Source organism: Pelodiscus sinensis, chromosome 8 (assembly GCF_052426305.1).
Source record: "Pelodiscus sinensis isolate ZL-2025 chromosome 8, ASM5242630v1, whole genome shotgun sequence".
NCBI classification, from domain to species: Eukaryota; Metazoa; Chordata; order Testudines; family Trionychidae; genus Pelodiscus; species Pelodiscus sinensis.
Window position 1 is genome coordinate 6,405,338 of NC_143059.1, and position 12,081 is coordinate 6,417,418.

Consider the following 12,081-nt stretch of genomic DNA (forward strand, 5'->3'; position numbering starts at 1 on the left):
GAACTGGCGTCCAGATTCAGCCGCTGCTGAAACTGACCGCCAGTTCCGACTTACATACAGATTCAACTTAAGAACCCCAGGCGTCCCCAAGTCAGCTGCTGCTGAAACTGATCAGCGGCTGATTCCAGGAAGCCCGGGGCAGAGCAACTCTGCCCCAGGCGTCCTGATTCAGCCCAGGGAGACGGGGAGCAAAGCCTCTGAGGACACCGGCAGCGGGACAGCTGCGGCACGTCTTGGCTGTCCCGCTGCCAGCGTGCTCTGCGGCTTTGCTCCCCGTCTCGCTGGTCTGCTGGAGACCAGGGAGACGGGGAGCAAATCCTCTGAGGACACCGGCTGCGGGACAGCTGCGGCGCGTCTGGGCTGTCCCGCTGCCAGCGTGCTCCGCGGCTTTGCTCCCCATCTCCCTGGTCTGCTGGAGACCAGGGAGACGGGGAGCAAAGCCTCTGAGGACGCCGGCAGTGGGTCTGCAGACCAGTGGAGACCAGCAGACCAGGGAGACGGGGAGCAAACCCCGTTTGTAACTGCGGATCCGACATAAGTCGGATCCGTGTAACTCGGGGACTGCCTGTATCTCTTGTTGTGTAATAGATTTAATAATCCAGCTGAGAAAAAGGTACTGAACTAACTTTAAACAAATTTTTTACCCAAATGTGTATAAACAACTCATTTCTTCATAAAGAGATAGCAAACCTAAAAAAGGTGATTGAGAGATGCATTTTGTCTTTTGTATGAAGGAGAACACAGAATGGTTGCAATTCTAAACAGGAAAAAAACCCCTTCCATTTTCAATAATCCATACAATATATGGTAGATAAGGTAACTATCACTAGGTAAGTAGTAATAGATATGTAGCCATGTTAGTCTGGTCTAGCTGAAACAAAAAACAGGACTATGTAGCACTTTAAAGAGTAACAAGATGGTTTATTAGGTGATGAGCTTTCGTGGGCCGGACCCACTTCCTCGGGTAACAAACTCATTTGATAAATCTGTATGAAGCCACCCTGTCAACTATTTTAGATGGGAGGAAATGTTACCTGAGGCCTATGCTTCAAAATGATTGTGTAAAGATGCAAAGGTGAATTCTGTTTACACAAGGAAAATTCCACCCCTAGTGGCTGACTTTCTGGTTGCCTTGCATAGTCAGAGGCACAAAGTGGGCTCAAGGATTTGTCTCTTTGCCTTCCAAAAGGAAGAGTAGAATGATACAAAAGTGTAGACAGCTGTGATGAAAATGTAATTGGTTGTATAGTTTTCCTTATAGTAGTACAACATGTGTTCCAACTTTCCAGCACGGCTTCTCTGACACCAATTTTATGGACCACATGTTGTATTACTCTGATACAGAGTTACTGATACATGGTTATAAAATTATCATTGTGGTAAGAAATACAAACATCTCTCCTTCCAGATAATTTTAAATCAGCAAATGCAAATACACTCACAGTCACTTATCCTAAGAGGGATGGGGTAGTCTGTACTCATCCTGTCTGAAGGAAGGAGGTTGAGGAAAATTGTTTTTGTCACCCTTGGATGGAAAGTACTATGGAAAAACTAAACAGGACATTTTTTTTGGCATAGTTTGTGAGAGACATTAGGTTCATGACTCAGTATTTCTAGTGGCAGTAACTTCATGCCATGAATAAATGCCAAAATGTGCGGATTATCAGTAATTTAGCTGTAAAACTAGGAACAATTTGAGAAGTAGATAATGGTTGAGGGAAGGGGAGAGAAGGGCAATAAATTCTGGGGCTAATAATGCCTTTCTCTAGTGAAAAATCACCTGTCTAGCTTCATACCATGAATGATGAGGGGCACAAATCACTTTAGATATGAAAGAGGAGCCTTGGCTATCCCGCAGGGTGGTGTCAACGTTAACATTTGTAGCTTCAGTGGGTAGCCAAGTTAGCCTGTGCAGGATAAACTTAAAAAAACAGCAAATAGTCTGGTAGCACTTTAAAGACTAACAAAATGTGTAGATGGTATCATGAGCTTTCGTGGGCACAGCCCACTTATTCAGACTTGTAGGCTCCCAACCGATGTTCCTTCTAATCTTTTACATCTATGCGTGGATTTTTTCCATCCATGTGTGGAATACATTTTATGTGCACTGAAGCCTGTGCACACGCGCACTTCCAGGAGGAACACAGATCTAGCTATGGATGAGCTGCTAATTAGCTGGGCAATATTGGAATCTCTCCTAAGCTGTCTGCTTGTACAGACACACAGGGAATACTGGTTCCAACCTCCTAGGGGTCAACAAGGTTGCCATTAGCCACCACCTCCAGAGTTGCTGCCAGGGGATGGGTAATAGGGTGGTCGTTAGTTCAATCTGGGGAGAGTGCTAATCACCTCAGCAATGCATGACTAAGGGCTTGTCTACACTGGCACATTTTGTCATCAAAACCCACATTTTTTGTTACAAAAACCTCTGTGCGTTCACATTACAACGTGACAAATGTCACACAAAAACTTCCATTCCCCCAGGGACTGTGGTCTCTGCCCTGTTTTGACAATACCTCCCTCTCTGAAAGAAATGTAGCTGTGTTAGTCTGGTATAGTTGAAAAAAACAGGACTACGTAGCACTTTAAAGACTAACAAGATGGTTTATTAGGTGATGAGCTTTCGTGGGCCAGACCCACTTCCTCAGATCAAATAGTGGAAGAAAATTGTCACAATCATAAATACCAAAGGATACAATTAAAAAAATGAACACACATGAAAAGAACAAATCACATTTCAGAACAGAAGGGGGTTGATTTGTCCTTTTCATATGTGTTCATTTTTTTAATTGTATCCTTTGGTATATATGGTTGAGACAATTTTCTTCCACTATTTGATCTGAGGAAATGGGTCTGAAAGCTCATCCCCTAATAAACCATCTTAAGTCTTTCAAGTGCTGCATGGTCCTGTATTTTGTTCCCTCTCTGAAAGTGAGGGGCTTTGGGGGAGGGAATGAGGTTTTCTCTCCTCCAGTACGTGGTGTCACTTAGAGCCCTAGCTCCTGACATTGTGATATCTCCCTTCTCCATCACTTGGTGGGGGGAGACAGGACTCTGTGGTGGGCACCCTGGCAGGGGAAAGCGGGATGCTGCGCCCGCCGTGGTTCAGGGTCAATAGTCCCAGCTGTATGGAGGGGGGCAGGGGAGGAAAGAGCCCAGGCCCCGGGGCTGAGTTGCGGGAGGGACCCGCCTCATGCGGTGGGTCTATGGGCAGGAGCTCGGGCCGTGCCCTGCCCCGCATTGCAGTGTTTGTGTGGCAGGAGCCCGGAGCAGCCAGGCTCAGTCAGTGGGAGGATCGCACGGCGCAGGGTCCCGTCCCCGGCCCCGCCAGAGCGGGCGGCCATTTTTAATGCGGGCAGGAAGGCGGCGGTGGAGGACCCCGTGGAACGCGGGGCGCTGGGTGTGGGCTGGAAAGGTGGATGGCAGTGGAGGTGGAGGGTGTGTCTGCCCACAACAAAGATGGCGGCTGGAGCGGGCGCGCGAGCCCGTTCCAGGCCCTGTCCCTTGCCCGCTCGCGTGCGCCGCGGGTGGGGGGAGCGCGTCCGGGGCGCGAGCCCTCCAGTGACTAACGGCCCTCGGGCGCATCTGGCTCCCCCCCGCGGCTGCAGTCTCCTTCGCCGAGGTGCCGCCCGGCGCCAGCCAATCGCGGCGTCGCGTGTGTGTGTGGGCGGGGCCGCCGGGCGGGCTGAGCGGCCAAGCGGCACAGGGCTGCTCAGTGGACCTAGCGTGAGCTGGGCAGAGGAGCCAGGTGGCGGCCGCGCTGCTGCTGGGAGCGGGGGGCTCGTCCTCGCGGCGGGCGCGCGGGAACCATGCCCGTTCTCAGGTAGTGCTGTGGCTCGCCTCCCTCGCGCGACCCCTAGGGCGCCGGGTGCTGCCTGGGGGGCGCTGACTGACCGCTTGCGGCTTCGTGGCGTTGCCTTCCCCGGTGGGTGGTGGGCTGGGGCTGACTCAGTTTCCCCATCCCCTCGGGGCATGGCTCCGCTTGACCATCCTCTGCCCCTCCCCACCCCGTTACCCGTTCACCTGGTGTTTGACCCCCCCCCCCCCCCATTTTAACTATGCAAGTGCTGGCTTTAACTCCCCTGGGAATTCTCTCTCCCTTGCAAAAATACTGGTTGGTAGGATGGTGCTGTGGTACCTCGGCACTTCTAGTGTGCTGGATGCTTTGCTGACAGGGATCCCTGTCCTGAGGCCATCCCTTGTCTGTTACACTCCAGTCTGTGGGTTTTGCTGGGTTTGGCTGGAACAAACTTAAAAGCTGCTCCAGTATGACAGGGAACGCCCTGCCTTTTTACATCCTGATGCTCCCCGTGTCTTGGACATCAGCAGGCAAAGTAAAGCAGTTTTTCGTGGGACAGAGCTCTCTGCGGGGTTTCGTTATGTGTTGCCCCCACGTTAGTGTATCTGGGTTGAAATCCAAGTCTCAAATTAGGATGCGTGGAGGGATCTCTCTGTCGTTGACCTGCTGTGATAAGCATTTCCAGGAAAATCATTTGGGAGAATGTTGACTTTAAAGGATGGACTATCGAACTTTAAAGGCTGGACTATCAAACTGTCGCAATGTGGGACAAATGAAATGGATGAAGAACGAGAAGTAGATGCTTATATTAGTGACTGTTTCAAAATCAGTCCACTTAGTATTGGCAGGAATATCCATTCTAAAGTTAGGTTTCGAGCTAAACTCTTTTCCCTTCTGCATACTACAAATTTAGCCATGGGGAACTTGCATAATGCTGCAGTAATAGTTAAGTGTTATGATACAGTCTTAGTATTGGCTAAATTTTTTTGAACTTGGTTTAGGTCAATCACAGATGCTGAGGAGGGTAAAATTAAAGACCCTCAATGTTTGAGATGGTCCTGAAATATTATGCCAAGGTCACAGATGGGTGATAATTATAGTGAGTAGATTTTAAATCTACAGCTTAACATGCAATAATATGGATTCTTGGTTCTAAAACTAGCTTTTTTTCTTAAACGTCCTCTTCCTTTAATGGAGTTGTATTATGAAGTGAACTGGTGACCTTTATCGTATATACACACACACATATATATATATACACACACACACACACACATTAGTCCCATAGTTCCTGAAGAGCTGTCTAGAGTTACAGTCTCTGAATTTAATTATGCAAAAGTGGCTCTCCCATTTACCTTCCTACCCGTTCATGTGTGGTATATCGGCTGTCACCTTTTCTCTAGTTAAGGTGTACAAACCCGTGGCTCTTTCACAACATGATGCTATTTAACTGCCAAGTTATGTTAAGTTAATGTAACTCTCTTAAAATCTCACTAGTGGTAGAACAATGTTCAGTATGACAGACCAAGTTCCTACAGGCCTTGGCCTTGAGGTTCTTGGAATCTAAAATAATGTCTTTCAGTGGATTGTGAAATATGTATTTGAGATACTGCATGTAAACATGCAGTGTCTTAGGCAAATGTTATCCCCTTTGACTTCAGGGGGATTACTTACATGCTTACAATCAAGTGTATGCTTAATAGAGATGTAATTGAAATAGCCTTTCAGCTTTTATGGAACTCTGGAGTACTAGCACCATAGATGCTGGAACTCCTGAACTGGGGATGCTTTGCACCCGCTGGCTTAAAGTAGATTCTGTCATATACGGTGTTCATAATTTTATTTAATATCTCTCTGCACCCCCACCAGAAAAATTGTTCCAGCACCACTGACTAGCAGTGAAGTGCCCCTGGTCTCAGATTAATTACAGTGAAGGATAAATGATCATCATGCTGCAGAAATAATTGCACTGGGAATAGAAATGTGTTGCTGAGAAGTTTTCAGCAGCGTTACTAGCAAGATTTTTAAAGTGTTCTTGTGAATGTGAATATACACAGCTATGTTACTACCTCTCTTCTAACTGAACTGTGTACAGGTCTTGTCTATATGTGATTGGTGGGCAACTTGCGACCCACGGGGTACTGTGTGTGTTCTACAAGGTCTTTTGTTTATCATTGACCACTTACAAGGTTCTGCTAGTTTCTGTCCGCATAATTTCCCCCCCTACTGATATTATTAAAGTGGCACACACAAAAAGCAAGATTGTGATGTGAGGTGCATGCTGATTGCACACAATCTGTGAGAGTCGTGTGTTCCCTTTGCATCCAGTTAAAGCACTGCTAGGGTTTAATCTAGGGTTGTTAGTGGTTAGTGTAATAATTGAATAGTTGTGTAATCACACAAAATATTATCTGTTATGTGGTGGTTCAATAATCCCCAGAGGTGGGGCCAACAGCCAGGGTTCTTCTGGCCCCACTCCCGGGGATCCCCCTGCGCAGCTGCCTCTGTATCAGTGGCAGCAGCATGGGTTGGTTAAGAAAGGCCACACAGGGTCAGACCAAAGGTCCATCTAGCTCAGTATCTTGTCTTCCAACAGTGGCCAATGCCAGGTGCCCCAGAGGGAGTGAATAGAACAGGTAATCATCGAGTGATCCCTCTTCTGTCATCCATTTCCAGCCTCTGACAAACAGAGGATAGGGACACCATTCTTACTTATCAAGGCTAATAGCTATTGATGGACCTAACCTCCATGAATTTATCTAGTTCTTTTTTGTACCATGTTAAAGTCCTGGTCTTCATAACATCCTCTGGCAAGGAGTTCCACAGGTTGACTGTGCACTGCATGAAGAGAAACTTCCTTTTGTTTGTTTGTTACAAACCAGCTCCCCTTGTGGACGGGCTGCTTGCAGTCTCTATGGTATTTGGAGTAGCACTTACAAGATGCTAATGGAAACAATCCCTCTAGACCAGCTGTTCCCAACCGCCCATCTGTGGATCAGTGTCAGGCCGGGCCGTGAAGCACTGGCTGCCAGGCCACACCCATATCTTGATGATTGACTTGGTGGGACTCTGGAGCAAGGCCCAATCTGCCCAAAACCCCCCCTTCTCCTCTCCCTGGGATTGTCTCTTCTCTCTGTGTCCTGTACTGCTCTGGCTTCTCTGCATGACACTGCCTTGATGCGGGGTACGCTGCCCAAGCCCAGGGGCTGGAGGGCCTCAGGGGGCAGAGGCTGAAGTGTGGTGAGTTGCTCACTAGGACTCAGCAGCAGTGGGCAGGGGCTCTGGGAGCCAGGGCTGGACTTGGACCCCACAGCAGGAAGTGACTCTCATCCACTGCTCGCAGTTACTCTGGGGCCAGGCTCTGGGCCGAATCCCTGAGTTCTGGCGGGGGGAGTGTTGCTGGGACCCCAGAGACTGGGCTGCAACTGGGAGGGGAATCTCCAGCAGGATCAGTCCCGCTGCTCCCCAGAAGCCTCCCCAGAGCACCTCACTCAGCCTGGTCAGCCCCTGCTGGGCAGCAGGGTGGGCAGCACTTGGTAGCAGGTAAGAGATACCTCCTGTCCCCCTCCCCCAGGAGTAGTGCTCTGGGGCTACAGAGGGAGGGTTTGGCTCCAGCCTGCTCCCAGCAGAGATGGCTGCAATCCCTGCCCAGGGAAGCTGCTGCCAGCTTCCAGCATGTGTGGGGCAGAGGGAGCCAGCCCTGGGGAGGTTAGGGTGGGAGCAAATAAGGAGGGTGAGGGGGAATAGGGATGTGTGAGGCGGGAGTAGGAGGGGGATGCAGGACGTGCTGAAGGGAGGTTGGGGGTTTCAGAAGAGACTTATGGGAGCAGGGGTGCAATGGAAGGAAACTCTGAGGGAGGTCACAAGGAGGGAAAGGGGGCATGTGGGGAGGGCAGGCTGGGGGGAGATTGTGGGAGCAAGAGCAGACAGGCTTGGGAAGGGAGAGACATGTATTGTGCGCATACAGATGCGATGTAAAATAACGTGACCCTCTTAAAATTAATTACCATAATGAATATGCAAATAAAATTGTACTGGTCTTCCAAAAGTTTGTGAATGGGTTTGCCAGTCTCTGGTATAAAAAAGGTTGGGAACCACTGCTCCTAGACATTGCTAAGAGAAGGAAAACTTACGGGACTTAGCAACATAAAGAAAATGCAGAGAATTGCCCACGAGAGAACAGGGTGGTGGATCCTTATTCACAGGGCTTGCCAGCTGCGCCATCCGGCGATCTATGCATGCGCAAATCGTTCTGCACATGTGCAGATCGCCCGAACCCGGTTCTTCCTGGATGCAATCTAAATGCCATGGGCAAGTAGATTGTATTATTTGTCAAGCCCTGCTTATTCATGCCTTAAGTTGCTTTTGACGATGGGCAAAAGGAATTGGATTCAGGTGTGTCACACAGTCTACGCTCCAACAGAGTGCAAACAAGTCTTTTAATATGGGTTTAAACGTATGAACAAATTAAACATTTTTATGATTGTTAAACAGACCATGTGCTAGTTTATAACCTGCTGGTTTTCATGCTGGCTTCTTAAAACAAAATAAATGCTGCCAGTAGTCACAAGCTCAAGATGCAAGTTATAGTTTTAAAACATTTAATTAGAAATGCAATTAAATTCTTGTGTAGGGTGAAGAATGCTTACCCTAAAATCTAACTCATTGTATGTCTGCTTGGGCTCAGAGTTCAGACCATGGGGATGTGAATTGCAATGCATACTAGTGTGCTGTGCCACAACTCCCCCATGTAAAAGATGCTGGTACAAATTAAAATATTGCATTTGAAACTGGACTTGAACACATTTTTAATTTGCAGCAACAGCATTCACTCCAGAGTTATAGCACAGCATTGTGGGCCCATATTGAGAAGCCCTTGGACCACAAGACTGAGAGAAACTACTAAGTTTAAAAAAGTCACAAAAATGCAATTTTTCTTGGAATTTTATATGTGATTGTTGGAATCCAATTTGCAACACTGACACTTATCTACTTGTACGTCAATAATGATAAAGATCTTCACTCCAAATATTGTGTAATGCATTTAATCTTCACATTTATACTGTACTGTATGTATGATATGATTGTTATATTGCTCTCCACAGCATATAAACAGCAGCTGAGTGAACAGTAAATGTAGGTGTATGGACTCTTGGGCAAACCTATATTGAACACTTCCAAATAGTCTGGTTTTGTCCATCATTTGTAATAATTCAAATTAATCCCCTACTTTTAAAAAGTCTTTACTATATCTGGCCTCTTACAATAGATTATAAAATAAATATGGATATTAAGTAGGATTTTACATCCCTAGTCTGTAAGTACTGACACGGGAAACAAATATTTGGTAATGGGTCCATACAGTGGCTGGAAGTTGAAGGTAAACAAGTTTAGATTGCAAATAAACCATAATTTTTTAAGTGATGGTATTGGAACAATTTACCAGAGGTCATTGTGGGTTCTCCATCACTCAGAGTGTTAAATCCAGACTGTATATTTTTTTCTAAAGGATATGCTCTAGGAATTATTTTGGGAAGTTCTATGGCCTGTATTCTGCAAGGCTGAAACGATATAACAACAGTGGCCCTGTCTGGCTTTGGAATCTATGAATATCTTAAGAGCTAATGTGCAAATTTTTGAAATCAGGACTTAGTCTTGTAATATTCTAAAGCTTTAACTTTCTCTCACAGGCAATATTTAGTTCTACTTACTGTAAATTGCCAGTTTCTAGTTTATCAAAACCCATATTTTGATTGTGTATTCTTAGCCTTTTTCCTAAATTGAATATTTTTGGGTATGAATATTGCCATACTTACTGAAACATACTATAACATTTCTATCCTGTGATTAAGCTGTAATAAAAGAAAAGTAGAAACTTGAAATAAAGTAGTTGATTTATCAATCAGCTAAAAATCAGCAATTCTCATTTGATTTTTTGCTTGCTTATTGTTAACAATTACCAAAATTCTAATTTAACTTTATATCCGGCGAACTTGATAAATACATTTGTGTAAATTTGGTACTTAAAGATATACGCTTATGACCTTCGGTAGTGGGCAAAGGTGACGCATGCAGGAATTTGATACCTGTGCACTAGGAAAACATGGTGGTGTGTGTCTATTGCAAATTAGTGCATCTTGATTCCAGTTCTAGGTGCATCCTCTGGCTACGTCTAGACTGGCATGATTTTCCGCAAATGCTTTTAACGGAAAAAAAACACTTTTTGCGGAAAAGCATCCGTAGCCAATCTAGACGCGCTTTTCCGCAAAAAAGCCCCGATCGCCATTTTTGCGATTGGGGCTTTTTTGCGGAAAACAAATCTCAGCTGTCTACACTGGCCCTTTAGCGCAAAACTTTTGCGCAAAAGGGACTTTTGCCCAAAAGGGAGCAGCATAGTATTTCCGCAAAAAGCACTGATTTCTTACAGTAGGAAGTCAGTGCTTTGGCGGAAATTCAAGCGGCCAGTGTAGACAGCTGGCAAGTTTTCCTGGAAAAACGGCTGATTTTCCGGAAAAACTGGCCAGTCTAGACACAGCCTCTGAGTCATATTGTTGATACTGAAGTCAAAATGTAGTAATGGAAACTATGGTGTAGTCCTTGTACAACTTACAAGAAAAAAAATTGGGAAAAAGGGGCCGACTGGTTGAGGAGAATAAATAGTTGATGTGGTAAGGATGGTATGGGAAAAGGAGGGCCTACTGAAAGGACTGCCAAAGTAGTGAGGATGTTTTTGCATAAGCCTCAAATGAATAAATGTCAAGAAGATGAGGAGTAGGAAGAGCTCTCAAATTTGGCCAGGTGAAGATCAATATAGATGTATAGGTGAGAGAGCAGCTTCATAGAGTGAGAGGTCAGAACATGAACTGGAGGAGATCCGGATGGAGTTGAAAGAGAAACTGGGCAAGAGTATTTAACACTCCGGTCATCTGAAGAAGTGGGCTGTGCCCACAAAAGCTCATGATATCATCTACATGTTTTGTTAGTGTTTAAAGTGCTACCAGACTATTTGTTGTTTTTTCTGTATCTTGATGATAATTGACAAGTGGGAATACTAGGGATTATACCCACAATCCAGACTTTTTTGTTTATAGCCTAGGACAAATATACTTCACAGCACAATATACTTAATCTTGGGTTTATAAAAAACACAAGATTTGTCAACATTTGAAAAAAATCTTTATTTAAACATGTATATTAATAAATGAAGATGATATGGACCACTGAATGGGGCACGGATTGAGAGACAGGAGCACTAAATTCTGTTCCAGCTCTGCTATTTGACTTTGTGTAAGTCACTTCTCTCTGCCTGTGTTTTCTGTCCCAGCACTACTTGTGATGTTTCTGTGGACTAACTATTTGGTGTCAGGACCATATGGTTATATTACACTTACTGCAATTAGGATCCCATTTTGGTGGGATTCTTCTTTGGGCTACTGTAGTACAAATAATAATTTACAACAATGATCGTAGATGGCCCATTCAGGAGTTTATCACTGAAGCAATATAGTAGATGGAGAAGTGTTTGGCAATCAGGGTTGGCTTTTATGAGGATGGGAAAAGTGTAAAGCTTATATTAGGAAAGAATCAGCGCAGGGGGAAAGGTATTAAGGAGTTGTAAGGACAAGGCCAAGAGACTGGGCGATTGTAGATCTGGCTTTGCTCTCCGCCTGCTCCAGCTACTCGACTATCAGAAGGCTTTATCATTATAGCTTTACTAGAAGATTTACCTGCTGTTGCTCGGGTCTTTACCTCAATTTTTGCTTTTTTGGAAAATAAAATGGAAATGTACCTACTTTAAGTCATTGCTCTGGGCTGGGGCTGGGGAAAGAGGACTACCCCATCGCCTTCTCATCACAGCAGCTTGGGGTCAGGTGAGAAGCACCTCTCTATGGGCGCTGTAGCTTTAGTGGGCACAGCTGGGGAGAGGTGCATATCCCCTGTCTGGGGCAGGCCTAGGTTAGGCTGGGTGGGGGCCATGGAAGGAACACCTGTCCCCTGGCCGCATCAGCTCTGGGACAGCTCTGAGTTGGGTGCCATGCTGAGAGGGGAGGCACCCTTCCTCTGGCCCCATCATGGAGCTGCCACAGATGGTGGGGCAAGAGGGGAGGAGGGAGAGGGGAAGAGGCACAACCCCACCGGGCCCATGTTAGACGGGGCGTCCGGAGTGCCTGGGCTGCTGAGGATATGGGCTGCTCTGGACACCTGGAGTAGCCTCTGCCTGCAATGTGCCCAAGCCACTGCGGGGAGCCACTCCAGATGCCCAAAGGAGCCCTTGTCTGCAG

At 46.3% G+C, this 12,081-nt stretch overlaps 1 protein-coding gene across 4 annotated transcripts in view; it reads left to right on the forward strand.

Annotated features, from left to right (window-relative positions):
* ADK (adenosine kinase) overlaps positions 1-12,081 on the forward strand; it is a 417,444-nt gene that overhangs the window by 7,676 nt on the left and 397,687 nt on the right. For 2 of the 4 annotated variants that reach the window (XM_075935763.2, XM_075935765.2), the window contains exon 1: positions 3,666-3,823. The exons of the other annotated variants lie outside the window; for them this stretch is intronic. In XM_075935763.2, coding sequence (XP_075791878.1) covers positions 3,810-3,823 — 14 coding nt within the window. In that variant the 5' untranslated portion in view covers positions 3,666-3,809. Of the gene's footprint in view, positions 1-3,665; positions 3,824-12,081 lie in introns of those variants that run through there. 4 annotated transcript variants of the gene reach the window in all.